This window comes from Colossoma macropomum, unplaced genomic scaffold (genome assembly GCF_904425465.1).
Source record: "Colossoma macropomum unplaced genomic scaffold, Colossoma_macropomum, whole genome shotgun sequence".
Lineage (NCBI taxonomy): Eukaryota > Metazoa > Chordata > Actinopteri > Characiformes > Serrasalmidae > Colossoma > Colossoma macropomum.
In genome coordinates this window covers 1,721,960-1,745,043 of record NW_023495267.1, presented here as the reverse complement: position 1 = coordinate 1,745,043, position 23,084 = coordinate 1,721,960, and the positions used below count along the sequence as shown (strand labels likewise).

General features: G+C 39.1%; 1 protein-coding gene across 1 annotated transcript; it reads right to left on the bottom strand.

Moving 5' to 3' along the window:
* Positions 1–145: 145 nt before the first annotated feature.
* On the bottom strand, positions 146–22,746 carry idh2 (isocitrate dehydrogenase (NADP(+)) 2). The gene is made up of 11 exons (XM_036561612.1): positions 22,539–22,746; positions 16,109–16,200; positions 14,383–14,548; positions 13,259–13,419; positions 13,002–13,145; positions 9,635–9,771; positions 9,101–9,252; positions 8,683–8,795; positions 8,266–8,363; positions 2,149–2,241; positions 146–559 (listed from the first exon to the last, which is right to left on the bottom strand). The coding sequence occupies exons 1-11, from the start codon at positions 22,648–22,650 to the stop codon at positions 475–477; spliced, it is 1,353 nt and encodes a 450-aa protein (XP_036417505.1). The 5' UTR covers positions 22,651–22,746; the 3' UTR covers positions 146–474.
* Positions 22,747–23,084: the final 338 nt, after the last annotated feature.

Sequence of the window (23,084 nt, the reverse complement as noted above, 5' to 3'; positions counted from 1 at the left end):
CTTTCATTCTTTTGTTGCACATAAATATGTATATGCTGTTGATAGAGTTCTATGTTGAATGTTGTGCTCTGGACCATACTGTATATTAATACATTTATTTGCCTTTAAAAAAGTGTTGTGTCATGTTTATAAATAGTACAAGAGGAGAGGTTCAAACAGATTTATTAGAGGGTTCCTGAAATGGCCTTTGATCACTTTGTCCATGGTATAATACAGTATTTGACATACAGTACTTCATCTTACAAAAATAAAACCTTGGAGTTGTGAGGAGAGATGGGTGATGGAGTGGACCAATGGCAGTCTAGCCAACAGCACTGCTACAGACATAACTTCTAGTTTTTGTTTTTATTTTTTTTTAATTTATTTATTTTTTAATTTATCCCTTCAGGCTTAATGCTTGTGGTTATCATGACCTTTAAGTTAAAAATGAGGTACAAAAAGACAAGATGCTTTTCACCGGCCTCCTGTGTTCCTTCATTTACCCAGGGCCTTGTCAAGGTTGGTCTTGATTGCGTCCAAGAAATCTGTGGTGTTGACGTAGTGCTCGTTGAGCTTGACACTGTGGCAAAAGTAAGTCAGGTCACAAATCAGTAAAATAACAGGATACAAAATTAATTTGAAAAAATCTAAGCCACTCACAGTTCAATGGCAACACATTGTACTGAAAACCTACCAACAAAATCGTTATTAATGTAAGAATGGATTAAACACAAACAAGAAAAACTGGTTCAACGATCCCAAATCTCACTAAAAGCTGCATATTTTCTTACTAATATTAATGATACTTGAAACCATTTCTATTTTTATTAATATACATTTAAAAATGAAACAGTAATAAATCTAGAAATGGGTTAAACATTTGTTGGTGAAGCTGCAGCTGTGCCATTGACTGGCAAAAACTTGTGGGTTTTTTTTTCCCCCCAAAAAAAACATTCTGCAATGAGATGTAAACAAAGTCAGAGTGGTTTAAATGTGAAATGCTCCTTTCTAGAGAAACCGACCAAGTCAGAATTGTTCAAAGTGGTGGTGAAAGGAACTGGACGTCAGAAGTCTTTAACGACTCTAAAAGCTTCCTCTCGGAAAGTTCCAACATGAAATGCTTAAGAATGCATTGCTGATAGATGTGCACTGAGCATTTGGCCTAAAATGTATCTTTAAAGTATGCAAGGCCGAGAGATGCATCTGGGGCAAAAACAGTAGAAAACTCCCCGCAGATTGACTAATTTTCACCATTAATAACACTATATATAAAAACCTTAGAAGACCCAAGTAGGTTCACTGATTATTGGTTATGGCTATTTTTTTTCCACTGTAGACATTGTGACCCCCTGGTTCACACTGACTCTTTACAGCAGTGGTAATAATTTCTCTACGGTGCACCATTTCACATCAAACCACTCAATGACTGATTACATCTCAATGAAACGATTAACTTGCGCAGAAATGTTTAAAAACTGGCACGGTTCCCCTTAAAGATGAAGTGTAATCATTATTTTGATTGCTTCAAATCAGAATAGATTTCAGAATGTCACCAAAGTGAAAGGCACTTTAGGTGCACCAGTTACGTGGTGTCTGCAGGCATTCAAGATAAATGTAATACTTTAATATCATTTAAAACACATTCCAGACCAAAATTGCAGCAATACACTATGTCCAAAAGTTTGTAAGCTTCTGTTTGTCCAACATTTGTTATGTTGGAACATTGCTTTGAAGATCTGATCAGCAACAAGAGCATGAGTGAGGTCAGGTACTGATGTTGGATCATTAGTTCTGGATCAAAAACAGCATTATAACATCCCAAAAGGTATAAGATTGCCCTCTATCTGATGCTTGCCACTGGGCATTGTGACCTTTGGTTCATAAAGACACCATGAATTTTAAATGATCACAATTAAGTTTGTGAATCTAATAGAAAAATACTACGTCTCTGTCTCTCTTTGTCTCTCTCTCTTTTCTAAAAAAAAGGGGGAAAACGTGTGTTCACGCCAAAATTAAGGGCCATTGTACAAGCTCAGGCACTGAGGATGGTCTGAAAACATCAGCATCAAGCAGCCCAAGAAAACATTGGTGCAAACAAGCTAATTGAGAAACCTGAAAAGAAAAAACAGTGACCAATTATTGTTGACTACATGGAAATGGTTAACCTACTTGGAGAGCCCATGAATGCAACCAGCCAAATCCTTGGTCATGACTCCACTCTCCACAGTGTCCACACACACCCGCTCCAGAGTCTGAGAGAACCTGGGGGATGGCAGCACCATTAGAACAGCATTCATTGCCCCTACTTGTTCATACTCATTATTTGCACAATCACACTAAAATTTCCATTAAGATGCTCATGAACTCCAATGTTCAAGTGTAGGAGGTGGTACTGAAAGCTCAAGCTGATGTAGAATCAATTATAAAAACGCAAAACACCCAGATTGCTCTCAATTTGTTTTAAAGAAAACTTTTTTGGAGGGGTAGTATTTGTAGCATTTAGGCTGAGAACAAGGGACGGGGTTTATGAGCACACGGTCAACTTTTTTGTGAATTCTGTGGCTAAATGGAACAAGAACAAAATATCCCTAATAATTGGCAGGCATTTAATAAGGAAATGCTGTGACCTTAGAAAGAAGCTCTTCAAAAAACACAGTGGTCATAACATGTATTTCAACCACACTGCCCAGAGAAACCTCATTTTATAACTACAAAGACATTTGAAGAGGCTTAAAGAAAGCCTGCTGGAACCCTGGAAAAGTGCAGGTTTTTAGCTAAAAAGTGAAACCGTAAGTAGAGAGTGCCATCAGCTTGTAACTTGTAGTTATGTGCTTTGGGTCAGCAGTTAAAGCCCTCTACCAAGTTTAATGGCTGTACCTTAAATCTGAGGATAACAAAATGAACGGGTTTTAAAGAGAGGAGATGGATGAAAAAAGGATAGCAGGGGCAAACAGATGAGTGCCATCAGTATGAACTGCAGTTATATGTTTTGGGTCAACAGTTAGACACTTCTTGCCAGTTTGATGGCTATAGCTTAAAATTCAAGGAGGCAGAAAATTATTATTATTACTACTACTACTACTACTACTACTACTACTACTACTACTTTATTTTTAAGGGAACAAACGAATAAATGTAAGAATTAGAAAAAAAAGTGAACTTCTTAACGTCTTAAAATATTCGAGTGCTTCCCAGCTCCGCTCCTGGTTTACTAGACCAACATTTCTGATCTATATCAGAATGAAACGAGTTGTTTAAACATCTGATTAAATAATAGTGTGACATTTCTAAAATGACACTGAACACTTTAAAGGATTTTTTGGTGAAAAACTTAGTGGATGAAGTCAATTAGCCAAGATATATTTGGTGTCCACGTTTTTTATTGTTTATAAATAGAAAGACTATAAATAGACATGGTAAAGTTCTGTTCATTTTATAGTTCACAGTAAGTCATACCGTGTCCTAAACCACATTAACAAGTCTGTGAAACCTTATTAAACACCTGGATTCGGATTGAGAGAAGTTTTGGGCATGTTTTTATGGAAAAGATTAAGTTGTCTATTGCCTTCTAGTGTTTTGTTAGCAACATGAGCCTCGTGGCTCCAGCACTGAAGATGCAAAATGTGGACACCAAACATCTAGCCTGATCGACATGTGGGTTAGGTAGAAAATTTTTTCCACAAAGCCATTCCTGTAACAAACTACCTTTTCAAACAAGAACTTCAGTCCCTTTAACATGTAGAGGACTAATAATTTTGTTAATACTGGTGTTGTCAACAATTTGCGTTTATCCAATTAATGCAGGTTGATTTTTGATAGTTTGGATAGCTAAAAACTATGTGAAATCCGATTCAACTCATATTTGGAGGTGGTTTGAAATGCGATTCCAGTCAGATTTTCACAGATGCGTCTCACTTTGGGCGCTCAAATTGGATTTAAAAGTGTCTTTTGCGTCACTTGCAACGCGACAAACAACGATGATGTCAAATCCTGAGTGACCGATGTACTGGAATTCAAGAAGAGCGCCATAGATTCAGGTTCATGCCAGAGAATTTTAAAGCATTTGGAGGGTAAGATGGTGCCCCTCCATCTCTCCTGCATCCATGTTTTAAATCCGCGTCACCAGCGTAGCTACTAAAATACTGACACCTACGTCATTACAACAGCAACCCGTGTGATAGGCTGGCGATGTCTGCACGCAAATGACATTGTGGACAGTCGCCTCAAAAGATCTGATTTGAGAAACAAATCCGATTTGCCAGCAGTCTGAACATAGCCTAATTTTACTACTGTTAACCATCTGTAGTTTCACCCTGAAAACCAGCTGCCTGGGTCCTGTTGCCATGACTGTAACTAGTGTCCTCTCGTTTCACTATTATGACCAGAGGCATTAAGTACACTGATGTCTGAAGTAGGGGTGGGCTGTATACCGGTATAAAAGTGAATACCAGTATGAAGTTCTCTCGTGACATGAATTGTGCAGTACCGTGGAAACCACGATAAGCCCAACAGTAAACCACAAACAGCACCGCCCCCGAGACAAACTTAACATGAGAATGAAGAGCTTAAATAACTCAACTCAGAATGGCGTTTTAGACAAAACTGCACTGCCGGGTGCTGCTTGTAGCTACTCTTATGTTAATCAGAAAGCGAGTGTTGTTGAGAAGGGTCTTCATTGCAGCACCATATGAGGGCGTTTCTGTGATGAAGATGTCCCCCAGGTGGGCTTTGGAGTAATAGCCACAGTAACGTTCCTGAATAAATTAATAAGGTTGAGAGTAAAAAGTGCTCTTATTACAGGTTATGATGTCAGCATATTTACTGTTACATTAACATTCTAGTATGTCCTTAAAACTTGGCGAAAATAAGCACATGGTTGCTTAATAGTCAACAATACTCAACGTTGTCAAAGTTATATTTTGTAATATAATAATGGTGTGTGTGTCTTTGTTCCATCAGGGACGTTAATTTACATTAATTTAAATAATTACTGGTGTGGAGCAGATTGTGCAGTACTGCTAAATACTCTGCAAATAGCTACCATTAGCAATGATGGGCATTCAGACTGCAAGTTCAAGTTGGGATCACAAAACCGCAAAACAATACTCCATACAAAATCAGCAGAAGCTATAGTAGTAAGTAAGTAAGTAAGTAAGTAAGTAAAGTTTATTTATATAGCGCTTTTTACAACAGGTGTTGTCACAAAGCAGCTTTACAAGGAAATGAGCATTAAAAAAGAAAAGAAATCCGGGTCCAAGCTCCCATGAGCAAGCCAGTGGCGACAGTGGCAAGGAAAAACTCCCTAGTTACACTCGTGCATATTTGTGTTTAAATGCCAAATACTCATTAAGTAAATATGTAGAAATAATATTAATTTAGACTCAACTTAACATTTTTACAAATACTGACATTTTCACCACTGACTCGTATCCACCAATGAGAGAAGCCATTTTGCAGACATATCAGCCAATGAAAGATAAGAGGGCGTTCCTGACGTGAGCGTTCTTGTTTTACGGAAACACCTTTTATGGCAGTTCAAAACTACTGGTATTGTTGGGCAAGTACCACGTGCTTTAAGCATCACAAACACATTCACGCTGTGTGGAGTTTGCACATTTTTACTTTGCGAGGCTTTTCATTTAAACTCTCATTTCGCTTTGTTGGACCAGAGCTGTGGCTATTTGTTGGACATAAAATTTTCCCTGTCACTCAGGGTTGCCAGATTCATGGTTTTCCCCAACAAATTCAGCTTGTTCTAAAGTACAGTGCAGGTAAAACTTATACCGTTGCACAGAATGTCTTTGTTTGGACTACTTTCTAAATATACTACTATTTTTATAAATATGTTACTGTTTCAGACATTGACATCAGTTTCAGACTGCTACAGCTTGCACGCACTGGTCATTCAAAACATACAGCATTTGTGCTGCTGAGCAGAGCAGGAAAAAAGTTCTACAGATGTACTTTTACCAAGCAAATAAATAGTCATGTCTGTCACTGCTCCATAAAAATATAATTCTTAAAAGAGCACTATACATTTGTTTAACCTGGGCAGCATTCTGACTTGTGATTGGGCAATTGTTTAAAGCCTGGTGGAGCAGGAAACTGTCCAGCATGAGGTAGAAAAATGAATCACCTTGTTAAACCCATCCAACGGACGCAGAGTAAACTTAATGCGATAACAAACCTGGAACAGTGAGCCATCTTTGTTGGATATAGCAAACAGTGAAATATATTAGACACCAAATACAAGGGGCAAAATGGAATTGAGGATGAGTGAAGAGGTAAAAACAAAAGACAAACATGAGGTGAGGTTTCAGGAGAGAAGCATTAAAAACTGCTTCCATACTGAAGATGCTACTAGAGTGTGTTTGTATTTACACACTGAAGAATACTTTTTCGTTGCTGCCATTGCTGCTTAATAGTAACAACTATACTACCAGTAATTATTATTTTTGCAGTGGTTTGTTACTGTTATTATTTACTATTTTACATTCACTTTTTTATATCATGACACGATATAGTCTGAATAGTGGAAGATACCGTAATCGTCTAAAGTACCATTTACAAGCCAAACACACCGCTAGTGCCAGTAACATCAGTAATTCAGCAGACTGCACTGGACAGTGCTCGCAGAAGACAAACTAACTAAAGCTAAAGGAAAGTGGAAAACTACATTTTCCCTCAAAACAAGACGTAACATAGCAGGATTAGAGCAAGAGGCTACAAATGGAGTTGGTACATACAGACATTGTTGCTCTCACTAGACGTCTGTGATGAAAATCGGAAACTGTGTACACCTTATTTTCCATGTTCATCCTGCATTCACATGACTCATGTTCAGGTTTATTGGAACCTTGTGTTCACATTATAATTAGGGATGCATCAATACCATTTTCAGACCAAGTACGAGTACTCATTTTTTAGTACTTGCAGATACCAAGTCCGTTAAAATAATGAGTAACCTACTTAGAATTAAGTAGCTGTTAGTGTAAGTGAGTGCAATGTACCTGAACAGTTAGATTACTAAAATTTAGCTGATTTAAAATGACGTGTATGAACTAGCTATGCTACATTAGTTACCTTTGATCGAGCAGCGTTCCAGTGGAGAAGCGCGGGTTTTGTTCATCATCAGAAATGCGCTAAACTACGTTTCATAGGTTTGAACCCCAATCTATCTTTCAACAACAGTCTCTGTAGCATAGCAACAGTAGGAATCAGATCCAAAGCATCTGAGGAGCTCACTTGCGAAGTTTTACGTCTGAAGCATTTTGTTTGGCTGGTTGAGCTGTAGTTGAATGTCCTCTAAACTCAGACATACACTGATTTTAGAAATCTTGTTCTTTGATGACATATGAATAGACCATCATGTATGGACAAAGCCTATGATTTATATACTCACACTGTACAAAAATGCTTAGTCCACGCAACATGAAACACTCATTCAAAATAACGTGCTGCACGCCGAGTACTGACCATAGAGAAACTGAGCAGCGCTTCTAACACTGCACACAAGCTAAAAGCCAGGCAGTGATGTACATGGTACGACAATATTTTGGTTAACAATACAGGCTATTTAACCAAAAAAAACAAAACAAAAAACCCCCCAAACAAAAACACAACTCCTCGCAATTCTATTCAGTCAAACAGATTAAAGCTGGCATATATAGATTTTGGTAGGAAACAATGACTTTTTGCCTCCGCGTCTCCACTGAAGAAGAGGGGAGACATTGCGATCGTGTCTTTAAAAACGGCTTGTCACACAGCATAGGTCTTGCAGGAATATGCCACCACTAAGAAGAGACCAGCAACTTTGTGCCCAGAGGTCACAGAGTCAGTAACACTTCTCTGAGTAAGCAGAGCCTCTTTCACTGCCAGCTTGAGTCATTTGTTCATTAGTGCAGCAGAGTTTGGTCATTTTCCTCCTCGAGCATACCACATTCAACTCAGCGGATAATTGCCAGGTTTAGCTGGTGTGTTGAGAGGAGAGGAGAGGGTAAAATAAAAAAATAAATAAATAAAAAATAGGCTTAACTAAACTAGGTCTCCAGGACCTCATCTCACCACCCCTGCATTACATGTTCAATGTAACAATATTTCGATACTACATCAAACTATTATTTTAGCGTTTTATATTCTATAAGTGAGGACATTTCCGTTTTTAATGACACAAGCCCTTTTGATCGCTTTACTATATGACTATACTAATGCTCTTTTATCTGTGCCATTAAAAATCACTCTATGGTGTAGAATGTTCTGGTTGTTAGGCTAAGTAAAATAACTTACTTAATCAGGTCTTGGTTTCCATCAAGCTTGCCTCGGTGCTCCAGCCCCCTGGTCCAAGCAAAGATGCTGGCAATGGGATTAGTGCTGGTTGGCCTTCCCTGGGGAGAAGAGTTGCCAAAACAGTGCAATTTAATAAATAATGAAAATGACGTAAAAATGATCTTCTACTATGTATATGTAACTCAAAAGACTTTATCCTTGAATAATTAAGACCTGTAATTCTTTTAGCTACCACTAGATGGCAGAAGCAGTCTATAATCCCATCCATGAAACATTAGAACCATTAAACTGTTAAACACTTGCTCATCACATCATGCTCTGATGCACAGACTGTACATTCATCATTTGTAATTTACATGCTCCTTTTTACACAGGCTATGCTAGAACATTGTATCTCAGAAACCAGGTAGCACTGACCTTCTGATGCTCACGGTAGTGCCTGGTGACTGTTCCGTGTGCCGCCTCAGCCTCAATGGTTTTTCCATCGGGACACACTAGCACAGAGGTCATCAGACCCAGGGAGCCAAAACCTAGGGACAACACCTTGTTTAATTCTCTAACTCCTTTATACACTGATCTCATCAAGGCACACCCCTCGTCAGCACATCCTAACTTGGGCTGTTCAATTTCAAGCTCTGAACTAGCAGAATAAATATTCAGATCCAAGTGCCAAGGACAGTGTGGTCTCCAAATACTGCTGCTGAATTTAACACATTATTGACTCAAATTTACCAGCAGATTTCACAGTCTATGCCATTACCATGACAATGTGCAGTGGGAACAGACAGGACGCATGAATATAGATAATGAATGTATTTAGGACATATTAGCTTACCTTGAGCCAAGATATCTGACTGTACATCTCCATCATAGTTCTTGCAAGCCCAAACAAAAGCACCTGAGGATTTCAACACCTGAGCCACCATGTCATCAATGAGTCGGTGCTCGTACCAGATCTTCAGCTTGTCAAACTCAGGCTTGTAGTTCCTGTTAATGGAATGAGGATTCACCATGTCACAGCAGAGTCAGTCACCAAAAAAATAATATAAATAAATAAATAAATAAATAAATAAATAAAAAGTGTATTATGGTTTTATCCTCAAAAAAAAACTATGTAGAAAGTGTCAATACTTGTGTCGGCTGTCAAACCAGCTATAAAGCACAAATGGAGGAATACTTTGTTTTATGACCAGCAAAAACTTTCCACTTCACCTAACGGACTGATTTCAAAGAACGCTACAATTTTTTAGGAAGCGAATGTTCTAAGCAAAGCAGTGGCAAACAAATCAATCTGAATCAACTGACCTATACCTTCCTCTTTAGAGACTCTGCTCCCTGCATCTATATTTAACAACATAGCATGGCTTACTTCTCAAAGATGTCCTGGAAGATGTCCTTGAAGCGCCCGTCGTAAGCCTTCAAGATGGTGTTCTTAGTGCTCATGTAGAGAGGCCATTTCTTCTGAATGGCATACTGGAAGCAGCTGTGAGCAAAGCCAGTGATGGACTGACAGAAAGAACATGAGACTGGCAGGTCATATATTGAAATTTAAAAATACAAAAAAAAAATAAATAAATAATCCATCACCTCACCATAAACTCCAATCGTGGAACAAACAGACTTTAAGCTAAATTTCAAACAATGATCTTCAGAGACTTCAATAAGGAATGTCAGAATGTCATCTTGAGACCTTAGTCTTAAGGTCTGCTAGATGAGTAGTGCTTTACTCTGTCCACTATAGCTTCATAGGAGTTGTTTAGTTCCAAGTTTTCAACAGACCCCCATGACACATTTAAGCGATATCCATAAAGACAAAGTTTGAAAATAACGTGATAAAGTAGAAAATGCATTAGTTAGTAAGGAATTACTGTAACTGTAAATTAGCTTAGGGGCAACAGAATGGCTTCCAAACAGCTAAAGCCGATTAGCCACCAACTGTGCTGAGCAATGCTGAAGCTCATTATATCAGATGAGAAAAGAAGCTACTTGTTTAACCCTGCTTTTCAGGGCAACACGTCACAAACCTAACATCCTATCTTAACCAGTAAAACCCACTGTGAAGACCTCAAGGAAAAAGTGGAGAGACATCGATTTAAAAGGCCTTAAATATCATTTGGAACACACTCCAAACAAGACGTTAAGTAGAAGGTATATGGCACGACAAAGATCCTGCCCTAGATCTGGTCACTACCCTAAAGATCAAGACCGTGGAAGGACACACTTTAACGAGGCCAGTGAAGAACCTCCAGAACTGGGCCAAGGAATGGCTAGCTTGTGCCTGTTAAAAGTGCAGGTCATAAGCTCCCCAAAACACCACTCTACAGGTAACAGGAGAGGCATCAAACTTATGGCCTGTGAACCAGGACAGACTAAATTATGGTTCTTACCCAGCCTGCTAGATGAACTTAGAATCCACGATCTAATTTTAAAATCATCCTGTGGACTGTAATAGACCAGTTGTAAAATAATGATTGACTTGACTGTCAACAAATCACTGCTTTACAACTACCTCTGAACACTACTTTGACCAATACGTGAATGAAAACTCTAACAAAACCCCACAGAACAAATGGCAATGGTGATAAATTAGTCTAATTTATTAGGCTAAGTGTCACTGCTGAAGGTCAAAGTCTTGGATTAAACTATCTGGAAGACCACATTCACAGCTTAGCGTGAAAACTATTGACAAGCAGCTCTAAGATAAATTACACATTATCTGGGTTATTGTATTTGCTAACATCCATTTTAATATGATGTCTAATGATAAATAACCTTGCGCAAGAATGCTGAGATCTGTTAGATAGCCAAGCTAACTTTCCTTAGCTTAGCTGCTGATACTGCAGACAGCTTAATAAATTAGCCACATTAACCGGGACTACGCAGTGCTCGCATGTGTGATTTAACATTTATCTTTGAACAGAATGTTTTATGCACGCATATGCGTGCAACCCTTTGCATTCTTTGCTAAAAGACCTTGGGTGAACGACAAGATATCCTCAGCATCTACTGTTGCATCGATTAACATCAGTCTGACCATCTAATCTGTTTTGTAGGTGATAGTTGTTCAGTTTGTTCATTCAGAATGTACTTTTCAGATAAATTACAATAAAAGACATATTTAAGAGTTGTTGATGTATTCTTGGCTTACTAAAATGCGGTAGTTTTTCTTGGAATGCATGTAATGTGGCCCGTTGCCTAAAATGAGGTTGACACCTTGTAGGTGCTTCTGATCAACGTAATTAACTGTCCCTTTGATTTTAGGCCATTTGTTAGCCTAAAGTCACCAATCACGAGTTATATGTTAATTTTGCATTTTAGACTCTTACTATCCTCATGTGCTTCATCTAGACTTTGTGAAGAAGAAAATTAATTGTTTTATCTGTTTTTTCTGTTTAAGACAACAAGAGCATTTCCCCCACATACAAACCTCCAGAGCATGCAGTTCCTTTGTTTTATGACTGCCCTTTCTAAATCTAAATCACAAAAGCTTGGACATGATCAAATTTGTGTATGTAAATATAAAGGTGATTCTGAGCTCCCACTGGACTTGCTCCACATGCAGGACAAAAAGCTTGCTTTCCCTCCTAAATTCTGGCAGGGGGCAGCCTTGTTCCATGTGTGAGCCAAGACGACACTCGCAGTGGTGAGCTAGCAGCAACACTATCAGCATTTTTGAACCAAACCTCTGGCAGAATTTGAAAGGGATGTATCGAGACCTGGCCCAAAACCAGGTCAGGATGATTTCTTCTTAAGATTTTATGAGATAAAGAAATGTGAATGTGAACAGCTCACTATCAGCCTGTGAATTTAAATAAGTACTTTTGTCACTGGAAATATGAATGAATTATCAGGGGTCCTCATTTTGCATATATCTTTCTTGCCCAATGTATCAGTGAAAGGGCTGCATAAGAGATTTCTGAACTTAAACTTCTATTTGTTTACAAAGACTGGTACAGCAGATTTGGGTCAACTAAGTGCAGAAGGCCTTGTATTTCTACTTGATACATGCCTACTAATTAAAAATTTCCACTCTGGTCTCCATTACTTCAGCATGCACTGACCATCTGAGAAGAGGGTGAGACATTGACCTGTGGAAGAGCACTGCCCAATTTAGTAACACTAAGATAATCCTCCTCTTGTCTATCATAATGTGGACTTTAGAGCCAATCATAATTATGACCTCAAATTGTATAGCCCAAAAAGGTCACATACATTATCCTTGGAGGAGGGCACCGCCTCTGTACAGCCCAGTCTTGTTCCTTAAAGCTTCTTTAGAAAACCATGGCCTTTTCTTTCTACAGGATTTCAGTCTGGAACAACAATGCTTTTCCACTTTCAATAAAAAGCTACAGCCACTAAGCTCAAACGAAATAATTTGGAAGCCTGTTCTACTAAAGCATTTGGATATCTGATCCACTGGGGAGAATGTGCTTTCAGAGTGTGAAAAACAGCTTATGTAGTTGCTCAGATACCTGTGGATTGTAAAACTAAACAAGGCATTCTTCTAATTGTAAACAAAAGTTGATCACATCAGTGTTCACAGTTACTAAAACCGTGCACACAAATACACTGTGATATGAAAAGCAGTGAAAAGTCATTTTAAACTACAGACAAAGCCTAATAATACAGAACATGTTTGTTGAGAAAAGTTACTTTTGCTTTTCTTCCCCCAGAAAAGATAGCAATGTATTGTTAACAACTACAAAAAAAAGAGCAATAAAATGGGGTTTGCTGACCTCATCAGTGTTGTACATGCCCATTCCACACCCACCACCAGGGAAATCATACACTTCCCACTCCTGGCCTTTGCTCCCATCAGCTGGTACGAAGCTGATCTTAAATTTGCCCGGTTTGTTCACGACAAAGTCTGTTGCCCTGTACTGTAAAATGGCAGACAAAATTACATAATTACACATTATTTTCAAGAAAGACGTCCATTATATCTTAACCATTATAATTTCTGGTTTAAAGAAAAGAGCCTAGAATAGCAGACCTGGTCACCAAAGGCATGTCTGCCGATTGTGATGGGCTGTGTCCAACCAGGAACAAGTCTAGGAATGTTCTTGCAGATGATTGGCTCACGGAAGACAGTGCCACCCAGGATGTTCCTGATTGTACCATTTGGGCTTTTCCACATTTTCTTCAGCTTGAATTCTGAGGGCAACAAAATTGTTGAGGCAACAAAAGCAAGAGCAATGCGAGCAACACTAAACAATATTCCACACAACAGCTGTTATAATTGTGGGGCCAGATTGACAAAGACCATCTTATCCTTTTCAAGCCACAGGCATAACTGGCAGCTCCAGGGATTCTTAAAACAATTCAGCCACCGTACTGTCACACTATAGGTGAAATTTAGGTCTACCTCAGAGTAGTGCTAGCAGGATAAAAACAGGAAATATTCATGACCTCTCAACAGAATGGCATGTAGACAACACTCCCACTAACTGTAAACTGCACTGAAATCACCTGGGAAGCCATCAAAACCCACAGATGGCAATTCTTTAATAGCATTATAATAGGCTATAATGGTGCTGAAGAGCATAGCTGACAAACATTGAAATAACAGACTGCAGCACAATCTAATAATAAAAAATAATAATAATAATAATAATAAAAAGAAAAACAAGTATCTCCTTAATAGTAACTTTACAGGAGAGGGCAAAAACTTTCTTTACTTTCACTGTAAGTTAAGCTAAGCAATGTAAAGGACAGCTGCTGAGCTCAACTGATACAGAAAAGTGAAAATCGCAAAATATGAAGAAGCATGTTTTTCTCTGGACAGCAAAGAGATATATATATGTATGCAGTAACAGACATCAGTGTTCACATGTGCATATATGAAACAACCAACATAAAATTACTACGCCAAGGGCAATAATGCATCATGGAAATTATTCACTCCCTCCCCATCAGCATATAAAATATAGATATTTTATCACCTGTCTATCAAACAAAAAAGCAGACACACCAATTTGTTGTAAAGGTTTAGCTCAGTGTTCTGCTATTCCTTGGGATGGCCCAACATAATTTTAAGAATTACACATGAATTACACCTCCATGAAGCTCTGAGAATCCAACCCCAAGATACTTTTAAAACCAACGATTGGACCATACCTTCGACCCTAGCCTCATCAGGAGTGATGGTGGCACATTTCACAGCAACACTGTACTTCTTGGTGGCCAAGGCAGAGTCGATGGTGACCTGGTCATCAGTCTGATCACGGTAGGGTAGACCCAGGTCAAAGTACTTCAGTTCCACATCGACATTGGACAGGATTAGCTGGGTACAGTAGATACATGTTAACAGGAGGAAAGCATCGAGAGACAGAAGCAAAATGCAGATCATGCCTTGCCTGCTAAAACTGTAAAAAACAGTGTTGTAGCTCAAAGCATTCTGGTACATTTTATGCAGTCTAAATAACATCCTGCTTAAAAGGTCAAAAGCTCAGTGGCCTAAAACAAACACTTAACTATCCAAATCTGTTGTGGTGTGGCTTTGTATGTGTCAAAACCACAATGTTGTTTACACTTGAGGTACATCACTTATCTGCCATTAATATCAGACTTTCTGTTGTGTAACAATATCGACTCAACTCCTGGCACCGTTTTGGCTGCATGTTGAATTACAACTGCCTGACAGTTAAGCTACTGGATGTCACTGTCACATCTTCCTTATGAGCCTGTAACTTTAATCGGAATCACTTTATTTACCAAGCATACTTGCATGTATGAGGAATATGTAGTAGTGTGGTGCTTATTTTCTTTGTTTTCTGCTTTGAACAGCTTAAGTGCCAAAAACCATATGGAAATGTCAACCTGAGAAATAACCCAAAAAAAAAAAATTCAGAAAATGAGATTTTACCTCTTTCCCTGGCTCAAACTTTTCCTACCTAAACAACCACTGACTCAGGCACAATTATATTTTTCAAGTCAGGGTAATAATGGCTAAATTGCCCCACGCTGTATTCACAGCTGAATAACTAGAACTGGAATCACTTCGTACACAAATACTTGAATACGCCTGGACAAATTATAAGTTCTGTTGATTTAAAGTTTGAAGTTAAAATAAGTTAACACATCCTCTACAGTGTACAAACATAGATAACATTTTTCTGCAAATATTAGTGTATAATTTCTTTTGTACTTATACTGGAAATAATAAAATGCATTAAAACATGCACAAGTGGGCACTCTGCAGAAGTTGTGTACTTATTTTCACATATAAAAATCAACAAAATTTGCATACAACTCTATAATGCTTTAGCAAAACTGGTGCATATCTAAATATGCAACACGTATTAATTAAGTTTTCGTGCGGACACTTATCTGGTTCATGGCATAATTTTGCTGTTGCATAAAAAAGGGTGCCAGTGGCTACTCTTGCTAAGGTTGAGCTAGAACAATATTAGCCTGTGACACGTCATGTACAGAGCCAGTTTACCATCTGCTGATTCTCAAGGGCAGCCAGCCAGTGACCAACAACCCCAACCCCAGCCTGGTTTATCATACAGTCATAATCCTTCAGCCGTCACAGACACTCAGTGTCCTCAACAGCAGTGTCGTGCTCCACACACTCCCTCTGTGGGTTTCATACATTCAGAATTTTGTTTCATTCCAATTTTGCTACCCTGTCTTTGCCCTGTTTTTACTATGTGCCTTTATGTTGCTCTTTTTCTCAGCACCTTTTTTTTTCATCTCACTCACATTCGGTCTCTGGTGCTCGCTCTCACTCTGCTGCAGATACAAAAATAGACCACTCAGACGCTGCCTCCCCTCCCCTGCAGTTTGCAGTCACTTTCCCCTCCCCCACTCTCATTCTCTCACTCTCAATTTTAAACACCTTCTCTTTGATGAACTCCCAGATGATCCTGGTCATCTCATCTCCGTCCATCTCCACCACTGGCTGAGCCACCTTGATGCGTTTGTCGGCATCTATTAGGAGAGGAAACAAAATGAATTATTTTATCCTCTATAATATCTGTGTTGCACACCACAGCAGTTCAATCCAGTTAACTAGTCCTGCAAGAGCATTTTAGATACAAGTAATTTTCTCCAAGCACATTAAATATTAATTTGTTCATCATTGCAGCTCCTACAAAGAACACACAGCACTACGTACTGCATCATATCTTCACAGAAGTACTGAAAACTGACAAGATAAAACCCTATGTTAAGATCATATCTATAGACATGTGGTCAACACTAGACTGCTTCCATCTTGCTCAGGCATAAGGATTATCCATGGCTTGGGTACCTAAACCTGGATCAACAGGGAAAGTTGTTAACAGTCTTTAAAAAACAAGTTAACTGCTGTTCCATTTGTTAGGGTTTCTAAAACTGAAACAGTCAGGAACCCTGTCTATGTAGACCTTGCTTGATGAGACAGGCCAATGATCTGTGGACAGTAGCGCAAGTTTCTCCTTGGGGCTAGCAGGATAGATACCAGTGAACAGACAAAGATTCTTCTACAATTAGGAAAGCCAGATTCAAACCCAAGTTTTCAGGTCAAAGCTTCATAAGCAGCCCTAGAGTTTATTTATGTGAACACCTAGTGACACCAACACCTCAGCATTATAGCAGTGAACAAAGCCTATAAAAAGAAGACTGATTACACAATGTAGGAGTTCAGCAGATACGGTTTAATTTAAGAAAGTAACTATAATAGTTAAGCAAAACACAAAAATACATTGGTTCAAAAAAAGATGAATGCTTATCTTTTTCTAAAGAAGTCTTAGCCTATAAAAATGGTCAATGAAGAAACCTGAGCAAAGTTCGAATACTAGTTATTAATCACTGACTGGGATCCAAGCAACGCAGGTTTATCAACCGCGTATGCGTAATTTGGTAACAGCATATATGCAGATTTCTATGCATCAAATGTGAAAATATGAAATTTTGTGACTATGAAAGGTGGAGCAGATGGCAGCTAATTTCGGTTTATAGTAAAACATATCTAGAAGTCTGACTAAAATAGAGGTAAAAAGTAATTCTTGATGTGAAATTATGAAATAAGATTTTTTAATATTATTATATCCAAGTCTCATTCTCACATGTATAAATGGGAAGCTGTACTTTTAAAATGTAAGAAATTTTTTTTTTATGTAAAGTTCAAGTCAACTTTTCACATGCTCTGTGTTACACAAGACAAGCAGCATATCAGGCTACTGGAGCCTTTTAAAGGAAAGCCATTTACCATACACTAGACATTTTTTATGCAAATGTCCCAGACCGTGTATGAGCAGAACAGTGAAAGATAGAATGCGTAGGATTCATCACTGTTCACAACTGATAAAAGCCTAGTGTACACTGGTGATTCTTGAACACAGATTTAGAACATGTTCTATTCATACTTTATATTACTGCTGAGACAAAGTCACAGACAAAGGTAAGGTTGCCCCAGGATGCCCGACTCTAAAGGGAAGTTGCATCACCTAGATGTTAACATCTGACAATCCAAACAGAGCTCACCAGCACTCACTTTCCCAAAACATCTTAGTGATAAGATTACCTTAACTGGTAGAGTGAGAGTTCAGCGTGATGCTTGCTCTACCATTTGAGAATCATCTTTGTGCCAAAATGCTTTTTGGGAAACTCAGTTCAGTTAATTTTGTGCATATAGTAGAGCCAACTGACTTATTTGTTTTACTTAAAACAAACATGACATTAAATAAATATATCCAAGATTAAATATATTCAAAAGCCCATAACATATCTGTTCTACGCTGAGCAACCAAACTCATTACTCTACTGTATGCTGAAAGGTTTTGTAGTTGAGCATTGGATGAATGGATGAGAACAAACACTGGAATTAAAAGACTAACTCTCCTGCCAAGGTGTGGATCATGTTACAATCCTGCTCAATGCAAAGTGGTGGTGCTGAAGAGAGAGGTGCTCAACCCAATGACTTCTGAGGTAAAAGTCTAGTGATAAGACGGCACAGGACAACTTTTACAAGGAGGCTGTGTAACACTGTCTCTGGCCCATGAAAATTTACAACCAACCTATAGATAAGATGTTAAATCACACCCGAGCTATAAACTACGATCCAAGTTTATTTAAATTGTGTAACACGATGACAAATGTATGAAATATGTACAATTTCTACCATGAGTGTTTACACCATCCATGTAGTGTTGCTCCATCAGTAAGATATTAAAGCTAAAAACCAAACTGAGCATTTAGACTCACTGCCTAAAATAATTTAATTTTGCTGGAAAAACATATGGGATAAAAGAAAATGGACAGCCTATTTGTACATGGTGTCACAGGCACAGTTATGAGAGAACCTTTCAAATCAGCCCGCAAACCTAGTTCATAGCTCTTGTAAACATGACTTATAAAAATTAGGGATGCACCAAAATCTAATCTGAAATGGTGAGAAGGAGCCGTTGTGGTTTTCGACTAAAAGAGGGGAAAAACTTTACATTCCTTTTGAAAGCACAACATTACAGTCGATATGCAGAATACAGCAAAAAAGAAGCAGAAAGAAAAGTCCCTGCTAGCATGCCAAAGCTATCTGTAGCCACAGGTTTTGAAATGAGAAAAAATTACAATATTACAGGCAAAGTGCAAAGTATAAATACAATGCAAAGTACAATGGAATTTATTGCCATTGATGACTGTTCTCTGTTGTTGAGGACACTGGATTTCAACACTGCTTTTGGATTTCTATTCTGTAGCCAACATACCGTAATAATTGTAGTAAGATTATTTTAGGTAAACAGTTTGTGCTATTGAAAGCAGATCAAAAATAAAAGTGCATTTTCTTTATTTTTTTGCAGCTTTTAATGTTTAGTGTGTTTATTCAAAAGCATAAAGAAAACGGCAAATGGTCCTGGTAATCCTCAGTCAGGAGTTTTATTTTCAGTGCATCACTGATAAAAATTCAGAAAGGATCCAGCAAAAAAAAAGAGTAAGAGACAACTATTAGGACCCTATGATTTCCATAAAGAGGAAATCATGGGTGAAGATGTGGAACCGAGATAAGTGGGCTTCATATATATCTTGGTATTTAGAGATTTGTGGGAGATATTACATTTTAAATGTATTAGTAATTAGTACACTTCCTCGATGTTATATTAATGTATGGAATTTTCATTCTACTTCATTTTTTACTTCTCCTGCTGATATTGAACAAACAGTTCCAACAAATAAAATTTGGAAAGGGAAGAATGGAAAAAATGACAAAGGCAATTCACGCTAAGTCACACCACCTCTTTACACATCACATTAGATAAACCTGATTTTATTTAAATACTACAGCTGTGCTTATAAACTGAAAGTCCTCACACATACTATTTTATCTCTACAAGTCCTGCATATCATTTGACCTCTAAATGTTAGTTTAAGAAAGGCAAAGACTAATCTCATTGGCCATGCAGGCAGCCATGTTCAGGTTAAAGCCGCAGAGGACACTGAAGCAGGCTCATCTTTCACACAGCGCCATCTCTCAGCATAACAGTGTGCACTGCATTATGGGTAGGGTCTTTCAAACAACACGTGCCGGTTAAAATCAGCTGGGAAGAGGGGGAAAAAAATGAAAAATACACAAACAAAGGGGCAGGGTATCAAAGGAAAAGAAGCCTCTTGCTAATCAGAAGCAGTGGACACAGCAGGGAGAGGAGGGGGAGTGGAATTACAGCCATGATTATGTAAGCATGCTCCGTTCCCCTCTTCACAGCAGCAGTGAATTCACTGCATTCAGCAGCAAAGAGAACTAATCCTGGGGTTCTGCACGTACACCGCCTGCGCTCGGTTTATAGGCATGAGCGGACTTGCAGCTGAGAGCTCGGTTCACCACTGAAGACTGAATCCCTTTCCCCTAATGCAGATTTCAGGAATCCCATCAATGAAGAGTTAGTAAAACTACAAACAAGGACTTGCTTGTTTATCCTGATACAAGTCCAATGCTCATTCAGAGCCAGACGAAAACTAATGAATGAAACTACTCCCATTGTGGTATTTCACACAAAGTATCATTCACTCTTAAAATGTGGTGTGTGTGGTGGCCTCAGTCTCAAAGCTCACCATTTTAAATGCTAGGCTAATCTACCAAATACCAAGCATGGCACACCAAGCCATCACTTGAGTGATCGTAGAGGTACATATTGAACAATGCAGGCCTACATCCCACTGCACAACACAGCTATACAACGTTACTACAAACTGAAACCTACAGAAAAAAAGTGTGAACTTAAGTATAATGTAGTTCTGCCATGAATTAAAAACTTGGAGGAAATCAATGTTATGTTTAAGCTGTAGCTGCGAAGCCCATATCAGAATTCAAGCCATCACGCTAACATTACCTACACCTGATTTTCTGTTGTTAAGGACATTTGCAAACAAAGCATCCACTCACACTACACTTGAAGGGCAGAAGCTGAGAACGTACAACTTTTGGCACATGAAGGTACTACGGTTTAATGTTCTACCCTAACTCAAGCACACAGAACCTTTCATTTGAGCCAACACAAATGTGTGCAGGGGGGGAAAAGGCAGAGTACAAAAGCAGACGCTACTGAATTTCAAGAAAGCATAAACCAAGAAGTAGTATTTGATACTGTGTATTCCCACCTCTCATTACAAGCAGTAAAACTGCTTGGCAAGGTCAAACCCTGTCTTGTGACTGGAATAAGAGAGTGCTTGTATCTCCGCCAGAAACTTTGTGAGGGCAAAACAGAAACATGATACAATACAAAAAAATATCATCATTTCACTTCACACATAACCTACTTTCCTGCAAACTAGGCCCAAAAACCCTGGCGGCTTTGCCTTTGACCTGGACATGTTGCTTGTCATTAGCAAAGACAGAGTCAGAACAACAAAGTTTCTTAAACTATTCAGCATAGCATGAACCAAAGAACTGATGATCATCAACTGATCGACAGCTCAACGGTTCAGAGGTTAACAATTGTGATGAGGACAAAACGAAAACTGGTTTAAATGCTAGACTAACCGAACTAAGCAATCCTCTATGGAGACAACTTCTATGGAAACTGATTTCCAAAACACAAAATGACACCCGACAACTAAAGCATAATTCAAAAACAGCTGTGAATGAAGTTCATAGACGCAAAGGGAATATGCGCTGCCCTTCAACTGCCCTAGTTGACCACACAACTCCAAAGTCAAAGAGGACTGAGGACAAAGTCTGTAAGGCTCTAAAACAAGGCATTTGAGACAAGTATTTATATTGGCATAAGCAGGCTATTCTTCCTAGAAGAGGGAATCAATAACTTTCCATTTAGCTTCCATTTAAACAACCAAATCACCATGTGTGACTCATTTAACCTCAACTTCTGAAACAACAGAAAAAGATTAAGAGTAGTAGTTAAAAGTTAAAAGCAGACGTGACTGCAAAATAACCAATGGTGAAGGGAATTTCTCTCGACGCAAAACTACAAATGGTTGATCTCGGGCAGCCATAAGTCTGGGGACAGCTTCACATCCCCACCGGCTGACCTTGAGATTAGGCTTCATAAACCTCGATGAAACAAAAAGTAAACTCCTGTAAAGACGGTTTCAATGAATTAAAATAAACCGATAAGCTATCTGAAATGTGAAATAGCCTATTGTGTGACAAGTGTAACTCTTGTGTGAAGACAGAAGTCCCGTAACTAGCTAGGTTAGCAACTGTGGCCAATTCAACACCGCTACTCCATTTGCTCAAGTTTCAGGAGGCAAAAAAACAGAAGAGTCGCCTGACGTGCCTCCAGTAACCAACACTACAGCCGGTCTCCAACGGAAAACGACGAGGTCTAGCTCTTCAAGACAAAACCGTTACTTTGGGTTTCTTAAGGATAAACGCGGGGTTTTTAATTTCACATCCGCAAACCATCGGAGGAAACGAAGGCTTTTTGTGCCAGCAGCTTGCAAACAGACAAAGAGCAGCCAGTGATCTGAGCCGAGCCGAGCCGAGCTAGCCTCCTCCGAGCGCCGGTTTCTGGGTTATTCTTCAGACTATTCCGTTCATATCTCGGGCGGTTATGTTTGAAAATCAAATCACATATAGGGTTAACGTTTTTCGTTGCTAACTTAGCTAGCTAGCTTATACTGGAGCACAGGGGCTAAATAAAGAAAGCGAACGACAAAAACGGAAGGAGAAAACACTGATGCCGTTTCTTCAGTCTCTTCATTCATACCGAAGCAAACTGTCGAGGTTTCAAGACTGACAACAATATTACTGATTAATATCAGAATGAAACTCACAGCCCTACAAATTTACACCAACTCAGCAGACCTTTTGAAGGGTGTGTTGCTTGAAAACTCACAGTTCCTCTGCTGCAAACTCTGGCAAGTTGCTGGAGCGAGGACTGCAGGGGTTTTGGACAAAGCAGCCGCAGACCGAGTGAGGGAGCTGAGGACCTTCAGGTAACCTGCCATGTTTCGCCGACGTTTACTTACAGCTGCTGACCGAGTCGCACTCCGACCGAAGGAAGGGCCGAATGAATTACCGCGCACAGCGATGAACCTCCGCTCACCGGCTACGTCACAACGAAGAGATTAGGCGGGGCTACAACGCAGCGCTGTTTTTTCCTCTGAACTGCAGCCAATCAGCGTTCACTGTATCTCATCATGACGTAGTTGCGATGATTTTTGACAACGGGGCAGAGAGAATCGCCAGTAGAAATGGGAAGTTCGATTCACTTTACCGAATCGATTCTTTCGAACCGTCCGTTTAAGCGAATCGGACGTCCTTTCAGCGATTCAGGTCAACTCTATGCTGCCAGATGCCAATGAGGGGACTGAACGCTTGCTGCTATGTTCTCATTTGCTTCACACACAGCGAGGTTTGGTTCAACGGGAGAGCCTGCTGT